Source organism: Pinus tabuliformis, chromosome 9 (genome assembly GCF_031772625.1).
Source record: "Pinus tabuliformis cultivar Carrire ecotype Pingquan chromosome 9, CPIR1, whole genome shotgun sequence".
NCBI lineage: Eukaryota > Viridiplantae > Streptophyta > Pinopsida > Pinales > Pinaceae > Pinus > Pinus tabuliformis.
Window position 1 is genome coordinate 1,955,338,216 of NC_142307.1, and position 21,376 is coordinate 1,955,359,591.

The window sequence follows — 21,376 nt, forward strand, 5'->3', positions numbered from 1 at the left end:
AAATGGTGAATTATCCAGGGAGTACCCATGTTGCATACTTTTGATGGACACTGCTACACGAAAAATGAGAAATACACTTAAAAACTGCAATCATGTTTCTCCATGTATATCTTATTTTTCATGTAGCAGTGTCCATCAAAAGCATTCAACATGGGTATTCCCTGGATGATGAATTAAATTATGCACATCCAAAGAGTGCTCCCGCTCGAAATTTGAGTAAAACCGTAGGGAGATATGTTGAAAATACGAGTTGAAAAACTAGATTTTTTTTATAATCTTTTTACCTTTTTACTCCAAAAATGGTGAATCATCCCCCATGGTTGACATTATCATCTTGAATCCTATTGGTTTTTATAAAGTTGATTTTGGTTGTACATTTTTGTTTTGAAGCCTATGCTAGACCTCAAAATTATTGTAATGTAATATTTTTCCTCATAATTCATACTTCAATCAAAGCCACATAAATTCAGACTATTCTTTGAACTTAGACTTCAAAAGATAGAATAGCAATTCGGATCATATATAAGTTTCTGATCTTCTTGTATGCTACAAACTTCGGATCAAGGTCTTCGGATCAATACCTTGAGTAGATTTTTGTTGCTTCTATGATATGAATAATTTTCAGAATTCTGGTGCTTGCCATATTCTACATAATAGTTAATAGTAGAGAACTTGATGAAGATTCCAAGAGCTTTCAATGATTTCTTTAAGAGAGAGGGAGCTGCTAAGAGGATGTCCTTTTCAAATCTTCCTTTTTGGAGAGATGACTGCTGCAATATAGTCTTCAAATAAGCCAACTAGAAGTGATCTCAAACTGCCTGCCTTCTCCTAACCTTAGCTCTAATACCATGTTGAGAAATCAAGATGCATGTAGGTTATTGATATCTTTGTCTTGATAATTACTTGTGAATGTTTATTGGCTTCTTATTAAAATGTATGTTCTTCATCAAGCAATTACCAAAAGTACAAAACGTGAAGATCACAAGAGACAAAGAACACAGAGATTTAGTCTCCAAGCCAAGGCAAAAACTCCACAAGCGGAAAAACCCAAGAAAATCCTCTTCTTATAGAATCAGATCAAAGTGAGATATCCAAGACACAAGGCCAAGACAAAGACTTCCACAAAGACCCAAGACAGTGCCCCTTCACTCCATCTTTAACAAATCATAGTCAACAGAAGTCAACGCTGGTCAAATCTAAAAAAACTGGTCATCTCCTGAAATTTCGGGCCTGCAATACCACAAAAACTGCCTCAAAAAAGTCGCACGTGTGAACAGAAACTAGGGCAGAAAACAAGTGTCTCTTTCCTTTGACTTTTTTGCTGAAATTCTCCTTCTTCTTGCACAAAAATCGAAGTGATGGCTATATGTACAAATGAGGTTGGACTGCTTTCTATTTATACATGTCAAGGAGGTCGATTAGGTGCCTCTTCTAGGCCGACTTGTCCAGGCAGGGTTGACTTGGTCTTGTGGATGACAAATTGACTCTTTGACTCAATATAGAACTATCTTTCCTTTTTTTACAAGAAGTCCAAATGGGATTTTGACTCAATTACATTTCTTTGACTCAATAAATTCTCTTTTGACTCAAATGACCCTATAAGCATGAAGAACATGCTTTGACTAATAAAACTAATAATAATAAAATTTAATTTTCTTCTTTTTGCTTTGATAGAAGTACAATGATAATTATGAAGACTGAACCTATTTACATTTTGAACACGTTGTTGAAATGAGCACTCTCTCGTGACTCCAACTTGATAGATGTGGCTCCAATGCCTTCAACGAGGTAGCTATTCTTATCTCCAAGTTCTACCTTGTGATACGCATTTCCTCTCGATAGACTTGAGAGATGGTCACATTCTCCTGTCATGTGCCTTGATGCTGCACTATCAATTGCCCATATATCATCATCTTCAACAGAACCTGTAAGAGAAGAGAAGTAATAGAAATCCTTGTGACTTTCATCCTTGACTTTCTTGGGATGTTCCTCATCTTCTGCTGTAGATGCATGATGTTTGCCCTTCCTCTTCTTGGCTTTTGATGCTTCGGGACAACTATTTCTATAATGTCCAAACTTGCGACATCCATAACACTGGACTTTAGACAAATCTATTTTTCCTTGATGATTAGGTCTTCTACCTGCATCCTTATTTTGAAAACCAAACTTCTTCTTGCCATTATTCCTTCTAGACTTTGCAACAAAGGCTTGAGCTTCTCCTTCAGCATGTATTTTAATTTCTCGTTTAGCAATAAACCTAGATTCTTCTTGTGTGCAAGAGGTCCATAATTCTTCAAAGCTTGGAGTATCCTTTCTAGCATAGATGCCAGCTGCAAATGAATCCCATAAATCTTGTAGGCCATTGATTTCTGAAGTAATTAATTCAGATTCAGAAATGACCTCACCAATGCTTTGTAGCTGATTTCTTATGTGTGCAAGTTTCATAAAGTAAGAGGCCACAGGTTCATCTTTTGACATTTTTGCATCTCGAAGTTGATTCCTTAAAGACATCGTTTGACTAGTATTGTTGATTGAATACAAATTAACAAGAGTATCATAGACTTCCTCTGATGTAGCCAATTCTGAAACAAATGGAATTAAATGGTCCTTGAGAGATTCAAACAGAATTCTTAGATCCTTTACCTCACACTTTCTGTATCTTTCCTTTTCTTCATCATCACTTGGTTGAGTTACTTTGCCTTGAACATATTGCAAAACTTCATGTTCTTCTAGAACAAGATCAATCCTCTTTTTCCATGCCTCGAAGTTAGATGCTCTTTCAAGCTTGTTGCCTTCCTTGCAAGTGGGAGCCATTCGCTCAGAAATCTTGGAGATAGAGACAAGAGACTTCTTCCTTGAGTGAGAGAGAGATTCAACAAGGTGTGATCTTCAACTTTCTTCCTTCACCAAAGCTTTGATACCGTGTTAAAAATTCTAGTGCAATGTACTTATTTCTGAACACTGATATTTACTTGTGATGATTATATATACAATCCTTTTAACATTTACAGCTTCTTCATCAAGTAACTATACTTCAGAAAATCAACCATACAAGAATAAGAAAGCAGAGATCATAGTGCACAATATCAACACAATAATTACCCTGGGAAAACTCACTTGGGGTAAAAACCCAGCATATCTTTCCTTAGAGAACCAATTCAACAAGAGTTATCAAAGTCAAAGCTATGGACAAACTAACCAGTAAGAGCATCCACGAAGTGTCCAAGTCTCGGCCCTCCTCAATCTGATTGTAATCACATAGATACCATAGAAGATGTGGCTCCCTTCTTCACAGAGATGTCTCAGAATTTCAGCCCTCTGTCACAGATGCAAACCATGGAACTTCGACCCTATGTCACAGATTCAAACCATGGAACTTCGACCCTATGTCACAGATGCAAATTACTTAACTTTGGCTCTTCTTGCACAATCACAGAATTCGGATATCTTCCTCAGGGTACGAATCACAGGAATTTCGTCCTTTTGCTCTGAGATACAGAACTTTTGGCCTCCTGGATCCACAATAAGTCATCCTTTTAGCACAGTACCAAACCACAGATGTGCTTGATCTTTCCAAGAGATATATCATAGAGAAAATTTGGCCTTCCAAGAGACTTCTATGCCTTCAATTTGCTTCTTGGCTTGCTTCGTATGCCTAGAAGTATATTGCTTGATGCTCAGAGCAAGTTGTGCTTGGAGAGGAAGATGAATATCTTCAATATATTATGAATCCATTGGTCAAGTGGGTGTCAATACTAGCTAAGTGACTTGTAGGATAGAGGGTCGACTTGAACACTTGTGGTGCTAAAACAAATATTCAAAAAATTTAAATTTGTCTTTTTGATAAATACAAAAATTTGATTTCTCATGAGCATGAAGAACATGCTTTATATGAACAAGTACATCAATAAATATATCAATACGAAGACCGGACATAGCTACAAAATTCAACAGCATCAATGTTTTGTGTAGGAATAGCCAGGTAAGTTTTTTTTCAAGAGTATGTTTGTGAGTGTGTATGGCTGTATCAATGGTCCATGAGAGTGTTTCCCCTACCCTTGGGGATGCTCTTGTTAATCTATGGGCTATTTCACAAGATTCACCGAACTTCAACCTTGAGGTTCAAACTTGGGCGAGAACCCAGTGTTACTTGGGAGCAGGAGCGAAAGCGGGGAGCGGGAGTGAAAATGGGAGCATGAGCGACATTTTCAAAAGCTCCCAGTTTGGGAGTGAATCCCGGAGCGATTTTTATATAATATATATATTTTTTATATTTTGATACATATATGTCAACAAAAACATGTAGAATGATGAATTAGATATAAAAAACATAAAAAAAACATAGATTGATCATTGAACCATCAACCATATAACATCAATCATCTAGAAGTTATAATATTCATCGACCACGTCCACGAGTTAGTAACATACAACATATTGAGTCTCGTGAATCATGATTCAACAATCTTAAAGTTTCAACTTCAAGCTTTCAAAATTTAAAATTCAATATATAACATTTATCATCATTGATCACCAAAGTTGTACTTGTAAGCTAAGTTTAAAGTTTAAACTTTAACCATTACAAGAAATAATATCTAACACGAAATGAAATGTTATAAAATTAATTATGAAATGAAATGAAACAACTTTCATGAAGCATCATATTCATAATTCAGAATCATTACCAATGAGTTATAATTGCCAACTTTAAACTTCAAACTTAAATTGTCACAGTCATATATTGTTCACAAAAAATATCGTTATGATATGAAAGAGTCAAGACTAAACAGTTATGAAAACTAATAGAAACTAGAAAAGACAAGTAAACTGTAAATCTATTATCTACTACTACATGTGCCCCTTGCCACGAGAAGTGTCTAATGTATGAGCAGGTCGTGGTGGTCTTCTAGGAGTCTCCCGCATAGACTGACGACCAAAACCAGAAGGCACATGCCCTCCACGTGAGGGTGTAGATGGAGGAGGTGACAACAAAGGAACAAGACTCGGAACTCGAGCACTGCTACTGGATGGTGGAGGTGGCATGGTTGTTGCTTCATATTCCTCTCTTATAAGTTCCGCTTCCAGTTCTTCGAGATGTATAGTGCCGTCCTCCAAATTATCATCCTCTGGGTGGTATTCCGAAATTTTATATGTTGGATCCTCATAAGCCTGATCACAGTAATGACTCAACAACCTCAAGTTGTAGTGCACATAAACCAAGCTTTCTGCTCGGTTTTCATTGAGTCCGTTTCTTTTCACATTATGTATGAAGTTGTAGGTGCTCCAACACCTCTCTGTAGAAGAAGTATTTACAACCTATAAGAGAACTTTTTTTCCAATTTTGGCAAAAGTCCATGGCCGCCATATGATTCCCACCATGTGAGAGCATCAAATCTGTGTCTATCTTCCATTGCATGAAAGGTACCAAACAAACCAGTGCAACTGAAGTATCTGCCTATTTCAAGATGCACACTAGCACATTCCTCCTTGTCAGGTATCAACTTTTCTAAAGCTTTCAAATATCCTGTAGATACCTTTTCATCTATATGGGGTTTGGCCCTAACCCCACCCCCTGCTGCAGGTTGGCCCAACCAAGATGTAGAGTAGTATTTTGGTCTAAGGATATACTCCAAGCAATGTAGTGGAACATTAAGTTTATCCCACTGTATACACACACAATCGTGAATCAGTTTGTACAAGTTGGGATCACTGTTATGAGCAATATCTTTTATTTGCCCCAACATGGTATCCATCTGCTCATACACCAATCACTGCTTTATCTATATTTGCAAACCGAATCATGTGATAAATGGGCTTGGTGAAATCTAATACTTGCCTCACACGTGCCCAAAACATACCATCAAGAGCGACCTCCTTCACCTGTTCAAAACCTTGCCTGTCAGCTGCATTTGTAGCCCTTTCTTTTAATACCTGCCAATGTGGACTTGATACCATGCTAGCCAATGACTCTCTTACCTTCAAAAGGCGCTACCAAATCTAGTCCTCACAATCTTCAACAACTCCAATCTTGAGTGACAGCGAAAAAGGCCATGGGTATTGCTATGATTTGTAATCTAAGTCACAGGACATGTCCTCCAAGGTCTCGTGTCTTGTATTTAACATGCCGGACACGAAAAACGCCCTAAAACGTGCCGAAAACGTTTTTGAATGTGTCATGGAAAACATAAAATATACTTTGTCGTTTTCTTCGTGTCCTAGTAATGGAAAACGAGTTTTCTGAGTCTAAAAAACGTTACCCTAACATTTTTTCTCCAATTGAACCATGTTACCAATAGACGAGATTGACTGAGGAAGCTGGAGGAGTCTGACCCAAAGAGCCAACCAACTTTAAAGCCCATGTAATTATTTTTTCGGGGTTCTTTTGCTATTTTCCTTGGAGTTGTTTGGTCGTTGGAAAATTTGGCAACTTGGCAGCGTGTGTGAGGTTCAGGTAAGTCGTAGACCATATGGCATAGACATAGTTAAAACTTAAGCGGCAAGCCCGTTAAAAATGCGTTTGATTCGTAACAATGACTAGCTGAGGGCCTGAGGCTATAATAAAAAAAGATGTCCATTGTCATCGTTCTCTACACCCAGGATTTTCCCTCTTCTTTCATATCTAGCAAACCAGTTCTAGTTAAACAATATATATATACAGTTGAGGGACACTGTATATCTGGTTCTGCCAGAAAATATGGCTTCCCAAAGGGTTCTCCACAACGCAGGCTTTGCCTGAGAAGGTGTCCTCAGAAATTATGTAAACATAAAAGGAAACATCTGAGATTGCAATTTGTATGGCTACGTATCAGCTGCCTGATTACTACACAATTTCTCTCTCTATTTAGAATACCTTAACTATTATGGTGTCTTAATACCACTCTGTTTGCAGCTTACGTTGTCGAATTCCGGGGCCAGTATACAAATATAAATAAGTCTACTCAGACACACTGTTATCTAATCAAATGTTACGATAATATAATAATGATTATGTCAGACGATTTTCAACCCACTAGGTTTTCATTCGAGCTATTAATTTTCTTTGGTTTTTGAAATCAAATTTGTTCTGGTTACGATTATATCAAAAGAGCTCGCATGCAGTGTACCCACTGTTTAATAGTTTAATATCAAAGTACATATCTATAAATTTATAATCTTTGTTTCGTTATTGACCCCCAAAAACACAGTTGGATCTGAATCAAGACCAAGCACATCACATTCTAATTTCTAAATTCTGGTTCTATTTTTTTTTTTAAATGAACTATGAACTTTGAAGTAATTATATTTTAATTTGATTAGATAAGCTGCAACCTGCAATTTAATATGGATCAAAATATATATATATATATATATATATATATATATATATATATATAAAACGTGTCCCTCTTGTCCTGTTTGCGGGTTGCTGTGTTTTGTATTGAATACTCGTATTTGCGTGTCCTCCGTGTCTCGTGTCCTCGTGTCATGTGACTTAGTTTGTAATAAATTTTATCATTTGTTTGCCTTTTTTGTACAAATCACCAATCCATTTGTATTGTTTGTTTTTGTTCTTAACAATATCATGCATCAAAAGGTTCACTGTGTGAACCAAACACCCAGAGCAAAATATGTTGGGGTATTTATCCTCAATAATTGCTCCCGCTGCCTTACAATTAGGAGCATTATCAGTGATGAATTGGATGACATTGTATGGCCCAATACGGTCAATTGTTTTAAGTAATGGTTATGCAATGTTGATGGCGGTCTTGAACTTGTCTGAGTATCATATGTTGAAAGAAAGATGGCACCACTAATAGACACAGCAAGAACATTTATCAATGGCTTGCCTTTTACATTTGTCCATCCATCAGATATAATGGACACCCCATGGTCAGTCCAAGAACTTGTCATTCTATTCAAAGAATGTGATATTTTTGCTTTTTCATGATCAAGCCCAACGGTTCTTGCTTTGTCATACCTAGGGCTCTTGTATCGTTTAGGGGCATCATTTATGGCAGAAACCATTTCGTGCCAATAAGGTGAGCAAGGAACATTGAATGGTATCCCACATGCATAGAGAAGTCTGTAAACTTTTGAATCCCCTTCATTCCTACATCCTTCATTAAGGAAATCTGTATGGTTCTACGCCTTAAACCTGGTGACCCAGTGCCTCCATATCCACTGCCTTGGGAGGATGCTAAAGGAGTTCTTTGTGCATGTGATTGTGAGCTTGGTTCAAAGAAACCCTTTGATTTTTTAGATTTGTATTGGGGTTCCTCCTCTTCCCTTATGTATTTGGCTCTATTTGCTGCTGACACACCTGTACAAGTTTTGATTCCTATTTGTTTATTTCCATCCCATGGCATTTTCCCGCAGAGGTGTTTTCTGGCATGGGTGTATGAACCTGTGTAATTATTGTTGCAACGGGGGCAATGAAATTTAGTGGTTCCACCCCCTTTCCCTGCTTTAGGCCTGTTAACATATTTCCACAATGGGGTTTGGTCTTGTTTAGTTTTTTGAGCTGACTCATTTTCACTCTCCTCCAGCTCCTCCTCTCCGGGGTTTTCATCAAATCCACTATGTCCCCCTTCTTCATTTTCAATTTCAACCCTCCTTTTTCTACTCTCGAGCACCATAATAACCAAAAAAGGAACCAAGAAGAAGAAAATGCCAAGAAATATAACCATGATGTTTGAAATTTGAAGTTTTGAATTTGCAAAATTTAAAAAAATGGAATGGGAAATAGAGAAAAATTTATTGATTTATTTAGGAATAAACATTAAAAAAAATTTGCTAGACACTCTATTCAATATTGTAGAGCCTACCTCTTTGGCATCCATTCTCCCCTTTCAAGCTCTTCAATCTCCCCTTGCTCCTCACTCTCACCCTCTCTCAATCTCAATCTCACTCTCACTCTCACAATGGTGAAATGAAATGAGGGAGGGTCTATTTAACTCTCCCTCCCTCACAAATTTTCCACAATTTTTTTTTACAGCAATTTTTTTTTTGGTTGAATTGTTTTCCGCGCATTTCGCTCCCGTTGCTCCAGGAGCAGTTAGAAGCGATCGCTCCTTGACCGTTCCATGGTTATAAAAATTGCTCCTGGAGCGACGGGAACAACGCTCCCTGCTTCGCTCTGGAAATAGGTAGGGAGCGCAATTTTTTTTACGGGAGCGCGCTCCCGACCTGCTCCCGAGTCGCTCCTACTTGGAGCACGGATTGGGAACAAGATCGAGGGGGTGGGGGGGGTGCTCCCCTACAACACTAGGCGATCCTAATTTTTTTTTGAGGTTTGGCAAACTTCATTGGACGTCATGCCTAGCCATTGACCACGTCCATAGCTCAAGCTCATAATCTCATGCCACAGCTCAAGCTTGCAATCTATCTTTGCAGTTTTCAAGTCCATCATAGCATTTTTTTATAAATGTTTATTGATGTTGATTTCTTACCATTTTGTGCTATTTTTCATTTTAAATTATATATATATAGTCTATGATAGCTTTTTTTTTTTTTTTTATAAATGTTTATTGATGTTGATTTCTTACTATTTTGTGCTATATTTTATTTTAAAATATATATATATATATATATATAGAAAATTTATACAGAAAAACCTAATGGTGAACCTCGTTCAAGCCTCGTCAAAAAATTTCGAACCAAACCTAATCTTTGCTGAACCCGAACTCGAACTTGAACTGCGTGATATAGACTGTGGGAATGCCATTGGGAATGTTTCATATCCTACGCAGCATGTTGGGAATGACAGGGAGGGAACATACCGTGGGAATGCTTACATATGGAAACAGTGTTCCCACACCCAGGGAGCAATAGAGCATGCTGACATCTACGGGTACTCTTGGACACTCCCCTCCCAAAGACACATTCACATACGATAAAAAAAAACAAAGGTAATGATAAAAGTTAAACTTGTAAATTTAAGATTTTAATCTGTATTTATAATTTTTTAATATTTGGGGCAAGGTATGCTATGTTGGGGACCTTGACTTCCCTAAATTTCTGGGCTGTTGGTTTCCCTATGTCACTTGGATGTGTACCCACTTCTAGAAAATCGGTGGAACACTAATATATGTACATACATACATACATATGACACAAATTGGGTTGTGGTCTAGCGTCAACTTGGAGCAGTTGTCACCATCACAATCTGAGTGCAAACCTTTGCATGCATGCTTTACCCTCTAATATTTGTTGTCACTTTTATGTGTAGCAACGCGGTTGCATTTGGATTGATGGCCTAGCCTCCTTTGGTGCACTAGCGTGTCAACTTATTATGACCTCTTCTTGATCAATAAATTTTATTCTTTTGTGTGGATGCTTCCAATCAAAAGGGGCAAAGGCACATGGACTATGACAGGGATCCTTTGGCCAAGTTCTTGCAATTGAGGTGTATCTAGCTCCAACCACTCTCACATGTTCTGATGCACAATGTGCCCTATATATATATATATATATAAAGAGGGGGAGATAAAGAGGGGGAGAGAAAGAGAGCTTGTAATCTGTGTGCTTTCAATCTATTTTTTGGTTTCTCACAGCCTGCTCATTTGTTTTAGGGGTTATTTGAAAATGACATTCATAACTGCAATTTGCCTTTGTTTTCTTTTTTTGCAAGTAAGAGAGCTATATTATATTATCAAAAACAGAAGATTACATTTGACATCAGATGGGCACGGTTGGTCAGATTGCAACCCTGACCACTGGCAGTAGAGTTCCTTTCTGGACTTCCTGTGGTGATTTACAGTATTTTCCTTGCCATCCTTAAACATGCTAACATGAACAGATTCGGTAACAAACTAGGTGATGGTATACCCCTCATCGAGGTTGGCATGACTTCTACAAATTGTTTGACCTTTAGCATTTTGATCAAAAGGACAAAAATAACAGGCCCATAGGGCCTGAAGCCAAAACTGAGTGCTCACAGACCGCACAAGGGACAGATCAGACAGAGTGGTCCTCTTCCAGCGTGATGGGCATCTCTGGAGTACCTCCTGCAAGAGCGGCCTTGCTGATCGCTGGCTTGCCGAGGTGCCTCCTGGCTCCCTCTTGATTCTGGGCGTGATCTCTTTCCCGCCCTGAGAAGTCGCCATCCTGCGCTTGATTCTGGGCGTGATCTCTTTCCCGTCCTGAGAAGTTGCCATCCTGCGCTTGAGCAGAGTGAAGTGCAGAGAGTCCCTGGTGACAAATCTCATGTGGTGGACCGTTTCGACACAAACTGTGTACTTGTCGTTCAGCTTGTCCAGCTTATCATCCATGGTTTTTCTGGCCTGGATATTTTCTTGCATCACCAAACCCATAATTGTCTTCACGTTCCAGGAAAGCTCTATGGTTCTGCTATACAGATTTTCTCTGGCTCTCGTTAGCCCTGGGTCAGGAATCCACTCAAACTGAGCATCAACTCCCTCAGTGCTGGTTCTCTTTCTGATGTCTCTGGCTTGATTCTCCAGGTCTGAAATCCGGTCTCTGGTCTCTTGAGGGACAGTGTTGTGGTAGTTCAGGGTGGCTTGCCTGGCAGCCAATTCAGCTCTAGTCCTCGGCCTCAGGTTGGCATAGCGCCAATGGTAATTTGCCTTTGTTTTTAACATATGTTGTCTAATGGATTTTACCACCATAATATTAATCTAGTGGAAATCATGAATTACCTGGAAGTATACTGAACACATATTCATTGATTAATCCAGACAGAGTGTTGTTTACCTGCATATCTTCTTTCCTCAATGAAAAAGTTCTATTTTGGTCAGGAAGTTTTTTCTTTTCATTTGTCGTTACTAACTCTTTTATTAATCCATTTTTAAATCCTATATTGAATTCTAATGTGTCTTTAAATTATGAAGTATGCATTTAAGTGTGTCCCAGTGGAAATTTGGTTCCAACCCAAATAATGCTTCCTTTATTCTTTGTCACATTGCTGAAGCCTGAGAAATGAGAATCTGGCAAGTCGTGCTATTGTTATTTTGAGAATGTCTCTAAAAACAATGCAATAATGGGAGAGAAACTCCTATTTCTATTCTTGTTTATGGGCTCTATTTATTTTCAGCCCTTTCTTTGTCCCTCTGCATCTAGCATCCAAAATAGTTGACCATCCAATTTGCCATATATTTGGGTAATATCATCGGGTGGAAGGGAAAATAACAAGGTTTTGTTTGTGGCAATCTATCTATTGGCCACATTTTTATTGATTTTGTTTCTTAGCCTTGTCTATGTTACAAGTTTTGTTTAAACATTTTCTCAAACTCTTGAAATCATTAACCTCACCATTTTAAAATTTGTGTGCAGGAAGTGAGATATTATTCTTTGTAAATGGGATATGTCAAGGTGTTGCTTTCAAGGATATAAATGGTGGCAGATATTACCCTGCAGCTTCTATTTACACCCTTCCAAATCAACCTAACTGTACAGTGCAGTTTAATTTTGGACCAGAATTTGATTGCTTTCCTGAGGACTTTGGCAATCGACCCATTCCCAAGGCCATGTGCGAGGCTTCTTATTGTGGAATTGACGGGCAAGCAGTCCACCATGGAGAAACTCTTGTTGAAAATGGTCAATCTTCAGAAAAGAAAGCTTGATTTTTTTGGTATATTTTTTCATTTTAGAACTGAGACAGTATACATTTGCTGTTGGTAGTGCTTACCTTTGCATAAAATCTTGATCTGTGGGATGCAGTGGTGGCAATTCTTTTATGACATTCTAGGTTTCTTAATAATTAATAGGAAAGAAATTTCTATTATGTTGTATGAAACCTTGCAAATGCCGTTCAGCTGAATGTGGATAATCACGCAACTGATGTCCTTGCTATGGATTGAATCTGTTTAGTTCCATCAATTGCACTCTACACGCAGACTGTATCAGATAGCAGATGATTATGGTCTTAACCATGATTTGGAGCTCATTCTTATCTACTCTTGTAAGACAACAAAAGTACTCTCTTACAGTTGATGCTGTGCAGAGTGTTGTTACATTATTATTCCTATTTAGGCCTTCCACAAGTGGATGTTTTATATAAGAGTCCCTGACTAGTCTTTACTCCATGCAAGCTGAGAACATTTCAATTTTTAGACTACGATGCTTCTTTTAAGATAGCTTACTTAAATACATGTAGATGCATGAGAACTGATGTTATTAATAAAATAATTTTTTTCTACTGGCATAATATTTGTTGAACATTGCGTTTAGCATTTGAAGGGTCTAGACTCCACGCTCTATATTGGATACATTACAAATGAGATTTAGGTCGAACTGGAAGGTTTTAAGTTCCACAACTCCAGAGTTGTTCATGTATAAAAGTTGTTGGAATGGGCTAGTTTTTATTTTGCTTTCAATCTTTCTAGAAATTGAAAGTTTTTGGTTGATCCAATTACTACCATACGCCCATCAAAATCCAGTGTGCGACAATCTTTGCAGATAAGGGTCAATGATTTTTGCATTGTACAATTCCATGTACAGTACTGTTTCTTAAATGTATGTTAGAAGTGTGTAGAGATCCATGGACTCCATGGAAAAAGGAAATTCAAATCTGATCCAATTCTAGAGAACAGTTCCCATTCTTTCTCATGAATCCTTCCCTTGGTGGTTGAAGGAAGAGGGAGAGTTGTTTCTTTTACTGAAGCCAAAGCAGATGGTTTTTTTTATCATGTTCTTCCATTGGATTTGTTGTTGTGCCTTAGGCTAGGAGAACCATAATTCTTTCTGATCTGAAATTAAACTTAGCCAAAAGCAGATCAAACTTAGCCAAAAGCAAGGAACTTCCTGAGTTTATTGAATAAGTTTCTTGTTTTGGAGGAAATAAGGAATGCTGTGATAACTAGCAGCCAATGTTGCATGGGAACACATGTCTACTCCTTGGGGATGCATCCCTTACATTTACATGTTGCATGGGAACACATGTCTACTCCTTGGGGATGCATCCCTTACATTTACTGCCCCCGAGGACTTGGGCGCTGCATGGTGAAATTGGAAGTGCATGTAGCAGATCAAACTTAGCCAAAAGCAAGGAACTTCCTGAGTTTATTGAATAAGTTTCTTGTTTTGGAGGAAATAAGGAATGCTGTGATAACTAGCAGCCAATGTTGCATGGGAACACATGTCTACTCCTTGGGGATGCATCCCTTACATTTACATGTTGCATGGGAACACATGTCTACTCCTTGGGGATGCATCCCTTACATTTACTGCCCCCGAGGACTTGGGCGCTGCATGGTGAAATTGGAAGTGCATGTAGCAGATCAAACTTAGCCAAAAGCAAGGAACTTCCTGAGTTTATTGAATAAGTTTCTTGTTTTGGAGGAAATAAGGAATGCTGTGATAACTAGCAGCCAATGTTGCATGGGAACACATGTCTACTCCTTGGGGATGCATCCCTTACATTTACATGTTGCATGGGAACACATGTCTACTCCTTGGGGATGCATCCCTTACATTTACTGCCTACATTTACTGCCCCCGAGGACTTGGGCGCTGCATGGTGAAATTGGAAGTGGATGTCCCTAATGATGTGGGGGCTTCACTATGTTCCGTACATGCTAGTGCAAAAAAACGGAGATGTATGGGAGATGACTCTTGATGTTTTCGAGTACATTTAGATGCCCTCTATCCAAATTGATGTCCACGTGCCATAACTTCTATAAGAAAAATATTCATGCGTTGGTTCAACTTTTAGGCCATGAAATTACTATCGACACAGTACGTGCCAAAATACCATGTAGTATGTTTTGATGATGGTAGATGATTACAACAGCAGTGTTGAGCAATGTTTTTGGAAAAAAAATCGGCAAAACCAGATGATTGGACTGGGTTTGTGAGGTTTCTGGTCAGAACTGGCAATCCAAACTGGTTTGGATTGGTTCTAGGTTCTGTCTTGAGCCAGTTAGAACCAACCAGTTCAAGACAAAACTGACCAATTTGATTGGTTTTGTACCAATGCATCTCCACCCCCCTCGAAAAACCAGAAACCCGACGACTACATTAAATTCTTAAACCTGTCTTTTGTCTATTAAATGATGCTTGATGGAATTATCCTGGATTACTTGCAGCGACTTCCACCACAATAGGAGTGGATATTGATGTTGTACCTTTAAGGTCATTATGTCATGATCCCGACTCTACCCATGCAAATGATGTAGAAGATTGGAATGGATTTGGCATATGATTAGATTGTAGAATTACGAGTATGCTTATTTTTTAAGCATAATGGTCATTTAGAGCCTCTATGTTTATCTATTTTGGTTTAGATATGGATTTGCTTGATGATATTTTGTTATATTCTTCCATATATATATATATGAGAGGTGTCTAGTAGTTGCATATTTTGTGTGGTTTGGATTAACTCTAGGGGGTTTAGTTCCTATGTTGGGTTTGACTGATTCAGTCATTGGTTTTGACCTTATAACATTGTTTTTGATTTTTTGATTCCCATGTTAAGTAGGATCTTGTGTTATATATCTACAATTTTTTCACATGTCGGGGTTGTCCATTTCATAAAAAAAGTTGTCCAATTTCATAAAAAAATGTCTATTGGACCTATTATTTAAGAATTACTACTTTTATATATCATGAGAAAACTTTGGATATTTTGTGTTTTATGGTTTGGATTTGCATAGTTTTTTTCCCAATTAAAACATTGCAGGATTTTGTTTTGTTTTTGGGGATGATTGGTTTGGTCACTGGTTCAATCCTGGTAACATGGGTTTTGATTCCCATGTTTGGTAGGATCCTTTACTTTATATCCACACTTTTTGATAGGGGGAGGATGATCTAATTGCATCGAAGACCGTATCTTTTAGACATTAGTTAAAAATTTCCACTCTACTATATCTCACACGAATGTGTGTGTTTTTTACCAACCACATGCCTCTCGGTATATTTTTCTTCCAACCATAGTTTTAAAAACCAGAACCGGGCATCAGATCGATCACCTATTTAACCATGATTTGAATTGGAACCGGATCAAACCAGATTCAATAAACCGAAAATGAAAAAAAATACATAAAATATTTATTTTCAAGGAAAAAACTTATTTTTAAGATTACAAACCATGATTCCAAACTATTAGAGACAAATATGGAAATTGTTCTCATATATATACCATGTGAGGGGTGCATATATCAAAATGGCACCGAGTGCAATACACTTCAATGATATCATTAACACAATATATAACCAATGAGGCTCTAAATGACCTCTAAAGTCCAAAAGAATGCTAAAACGCAAACTACTAGGCCACTAGTCTACTAAAAGTGCAAAGTACAAACTCAAACTCAGTGAAAATCATTGATCAACATGATCACTTATCAATCTCCTCACCACTACTAGAGATGGGATCATCAACAAGAGCTACATAAACATCATCTGGGTTAGAATATAAGGACTCCTCACACTCCTCTCTAGCATCAATAACAATACTAGGCCTAACAGAGTTAGAAGCACGAGTTGGTCGAGCTACTCGACTACTGCGCCCCTCACCAATACCATGTGTTATGCTTGGTCTTGGTGGTTCACTTCCTCCAACTACTTGTTCAATTACTAGATCTGCATTGGGATCAACACCCCCCAACTCCATGGCATCAATATCAAAATTAACATCAAGCTCAGTTGGATGAGACTCCACCCATTCTGAAGATGGATCGATATCATCCAACACAATGGGATCTGTCTCAGGTCTTTTGTTCAACAACTGGTTGCAACTTAGTCGAAGGTTGTACTGCACAAAGACAAGATCATTCAATCGTTTTTGTTCCAAACAATTCTCTTTTTCGTGTGAATCCGTTCAAAAACAGGCCAATTGCACTCACACACAGAAGCACTACAAGTTTGGCTGAGAATCCTAACTGCAAACTTCTGTAGTTGAGGGCATTGAATTCCAAACGACTCCCACCAATGTGCTACAAAGACAAAGACTAGAGTTAGTTCATTTTTCAGCAATTTAGATGGTAAGTTTGAACTTTGAACAATTTACAAAATGCAAATTACAACTTCAATTTTAAACAATTGAACTTTACACATCTCTTGCAATCTTTGCCATATTTTTTCCAAATGTCCCTGTGGCCCTACAGAAAGCAGTGAGTTGTTGATGTATTTCCAATTGTTGCGACTCATTAGGTACCATGCGCTCCAAGCACTCTTACAACCCATCTCTTAGCTCCCCAATATGATCTTCTCCTAGCTTAGCTTTATAATGATACTTTGGGTTCAAGAAATACTCAGCTACATGTATAGGACGATGGAGTTGATTGTTTCATTTGTTATCAATGATCTCCCAAATAGACTCATATTTACCTACTCTGTCTTTGTAGGCTGCCTGTATCTACTCCTTTGCTTGATCCATAGCCTCATAGATATAGCCTATGGCCAATTTTTCCCCATCCACCAACCGTAGCACCTTAAGAAAGGTCTCACCAATTTTCACAACCTTTGTCGTTTTTTTCCAAAATGTGTTGTCAAAAACTTTCTTTTTGATGTCTTTTCCATTTGCTTCGCAAGCCACCAAGATGAATTCTATTCATCCCTGGAAAACATTTTCTGCAAGTTTTGTTGTTGGGAAGTGAGGGATTGCAAAGTGAGGAAGTGAGTTGCAAATCTTGTGATGACGGGCCTAACAAGCTCCTTGCCCCCAGTGTTTTTCCTCACTAGGCTCAACACCCATGAGTTGTTGTAGATGTATTTTGTGATACTCTTGGCATGCTTTACATTGTTCTTCACCCACTCTGTTGAAGAATCTAGGGCAAATGTAGTTAATGTTATTCTTCTTAGCATGAAAACTATTTGTGAGGTGTTTTTCCATTTTTTCTTCTTATTCCAATTTTCAATGATTATTATTACCATGTGTCTTCATTAGTTCATCATATAGCTACAAAAAAAGAGAGACAAGAACACAAGATGTTGGCATCCTGCCAGGGCCAAAACCTCTCCCTCTTGGAGAGGAAAACCCGCATAAAATTCTTCTTATAGAGATTCCAATTGACGAATACCAAGACCCTTGACAAAATTGACTCAATATTACCTCCAAGATGCTTATCACTATCCCCTACACTGTTTGACCTTCAATCCACAATCTATAAACTTTATCACTGTACTCCTTTAGTTTTCGGTCTCCTTATACCTTCGCTATCCTGTAATAGTCCTCGGCTCCTCTTCCTCGGCTACTACAATTCTTTGCTTAGGAATAAGTTACTTTAATCATGCCACCATTCCACTGTCTTAAGATAGTCCTTCATGTTCTTTATTGTTCTGATGATGATAGGATGGGATACCATTGAGAGGAGATATGTGTATATACAACCTTACGAGAACTATATCCAAACTTCACCGAGAGTTGTCACTGTGTATATATATAGTCTTTCGAGAGCTATATTCAAACTTCACCGAGAGTTGTCATTGTGTATATATATAATCTTCCGAGAGCTATATTCAAACTTCATCGGGAGCTATCACTGTGTATATATATAGTGTTCGAAGAGCTATATTCAAACTTCACTGCGAGTTGTCACGATGTATATGTAAGAGGTAGACTTCACCATGATATGTATCACCCTTGATCATTGTGTATTGCGTTACTTCTTCTTCGTTGACTGTTCTAAGATGATCCGAAGACTTGTGGGTGTAATGCAACGTCACTCCTTATATATATAGATCAACATTGTTGTATAAGGTCGATATGAGTGCCTTCCTTAAGCTAGACCGGCGTATTATTCAAGGAGATCATTGTCATCTATTTAGCCGACTTTCACGAGATAGTGACATTTGTTCTTGGAGTGTAGATCTTTGACATCATGACTTCGATAATACTTATGTTGAGACATAAAATCCTAAAGACATCAAGAAGAAGTTTTTGACTTATGGTAAACACATCTTGCTCATGAAACCCATGATGCAAGGAATAATAATAATTTGTTTCTTCTATTACATAATATTATAATTTTACAAGTCATAATAAAAACTGAACCTAGTTACATTTTCTTTAACACTCCCTAGTTCTCTTAACTAGGGAGGTATTCATGATGGTACTTTGTCATTCTCAATCTGAATAATTTCTCATAAGAAGAATCAAATTGTTAACCCATCTGTTATAGCATCATAGTAACCAACATTGTTTTCACAACAACGCCCTGACTGACAGCTCTATCTCTCATTAGATCAAAGCACAATGTTGGTGAGACCAATGACTATAGACACCTTCATCATTGTCTTTCAAGGTACATACCCACTCGAGTGTTCACTAAGTATGACTTTCTAGGACTATTCTTATCTTGGGTTCCCAACCCTCAAAGAATATCGGTCCTCTTGTCTACTCTTGTCTTGGATGCCTTACACATCCTCAAAGAGCATCGGATGCCAGATGATTACCCAATCCTCCATTCTTTTTTTTTTTTTTAACAATGTCGGCTACTCATATATTAGAAAAACTTTCTGAAAAAAGATCTAGTACATAGCGAGGGAAAGTATGAGAACTGAGGCACAAAATCGGGTACGCAGACCCATTATCCTCATAGTTTCTCTTAATTGAACACAATACAGTAAACAAGCGGCTATACTGCCTTACATAGGAACCTCCTAACCAAGCAAATTTGCAATGCATGAAATCAAGGGTAATGTTGAGTGACCGAGTCTTCCTTCCGGGCGCTGGCTCTAGTCGAATTTTCTGCTTGTTGGCTCTCAGTGAGGGTGCGCAGATGGTCTATAACCGCCTCCATGTGGATACAGCGATCTTTTAAGTCTTCAATTTCCCTTTTCCTTTTTTCCAGCTTCTTTCTTTTGGAATTCCTATCCGCGTGGTAATCTTCTGTTAGTTCCTTCACCTGAGCTTTTAGACTGTTGATCATTACGGTGTGTGCCATACACATATTGCACTCTTTGTTATTGAATATGTTCCCCAGTGGATCTTTGTTCTGGGCCTGGTTGGAGGTCTGACCTTGCTGTCCCGCCATTGGAGTGACCTGAGGGATAAGAGGTGAGTGCGTGCTTTTGAAGAGGGAGCCTGAGACAGCCTTGGAGGGCGCGGGACCGCTGAGGAGCTGAGGATTTAGGAGGAGACGAGAGGGCCTCTCAAACTTCTGGAAATCACTGCTGGAGGAACAAGAACCACTGTTATATAAAAACAAATTCACATAAAACTGGTACTGTCTTACCCCAGGTTCTGGACCGATGACAAGAATCCTTGAAGAGGAGAGAGCTTCCGAACTGCACCAAGAATTTGGACTGGCTGTAGAAGCTCGATCACTAACTGAGGAAAGGTTATGGAGCTGTCCACTATTTGTAGATGAAGGGAGGTTCTTCGCGCTGGTGGATCGGGACTGAGTAGGCTCGAGGATAGGATGAAAATGTTCAAGGGCCATGATTACCCTTTTGACTGTCTGAGTACGAGAAGTATGGGCATTGCTGAAGACGCAAAGAGAGCCTGCCTTGGAAGGACGAGGAGTCACGCGTGCTATTAGGACGATGAGAGATTTAGAGGCCCGAGATCGAGAGGCTCTGTCATTGAGCCAGTTTGTGCAGCTTTGAGATATTGAGAAAGATACGATAAGATGGCTCGGATGCCTGAAATGACTTCTCCCCTGATAAGGGACGGCGGAGGGCTTGTAGTTACGGGATATCCTTGACATAGTATGAATTATTCTCCCTGACCTGGCCGATACTCCTTCTGACCGCTTGATTTGCTTGCTGGTCTGCCTCCTTGTTGAAATTCCTGAGGATGTGTTTGAAAGTAACTTCTCCTAACACTCTAACATTCTCCATGATTCGATTCTTAATATTGTTGAGGGCCAGGTGTTTGAATTCTCTCCCTGTACTCATGGCAGCTATTATTATAGCTGAATCTCCTAAGATGAGTAGGTTCTGAAGGCCGAGATTCTTTGAAATGAGAGAGCCCAAAAGGAGACCATAGGCCTCTGCTTTGTTATTGGGCATTTGGCCTAATCCCCATTCAAAGGATACCATAGTGTTCCCCTGCAAATCCTTAATGATCCCACCGGCCCCAGCTTGACCCGGGTTCTTTTTTGAGGCCCCATCGAAATACAGGATAGGCCTTTTTTGATTTCTTATCCAATTACTAATTTCCTCTTCGGTGCCACGAAGCTTCCAATTCTGACTGCCCTTCCTCTCTCTGATACCAGCACATGGACTTGGTGTAAGGTTGAATTTTCCCAGCCAATCCTTGAGCCTCTCATCCTCGACCTCCAAGTCTTTCTTAGAAACCCCTATTGCTTCGAAAGACTCAGCAATGAGGGCAATAGATTTAGCCACAATGCCTGAAATGGAAGGCTTTTGGTTATTGAAAATGCACTTATTGCGTGCAATCCAGATTTGCCAACTCAGATTAGCAGGGATGCTGTTCCAGATCCTGTGCACTATGTGATTACCTTTTTTGGGTTGATGTAGTCTTTTGTCCCAG

At 38.7% G+C, this 21,376-nt stretch overlaps 1 protein-coding gene across 1 annotated transcript in view; it reads left to right on the forward strand.

The window, feature by feature from the left end:
• The window catches only part of LOC149156806 (protein TRAUCO-like), a 37,608-nt gene extending 24,586 nt beyond the window's left edge, over positions 1–13,022 (forward strand). Inside the window, exon 2 of the mRNA XM_089438609.1 lies at positions 12,271–13,022. Coding sequence (XP_089294735.1) covers positions 12,271–12,560 — 290 coding nt within the window. The 3' untranslated portion in view covers positions 12,561–13,022. The remainder of the gene's footprint in view (positions 1–12,270) is intronic.
• The last annotated feature ends 8,354 nt before the right edge of the window (positions 13,023–21,376 follow it).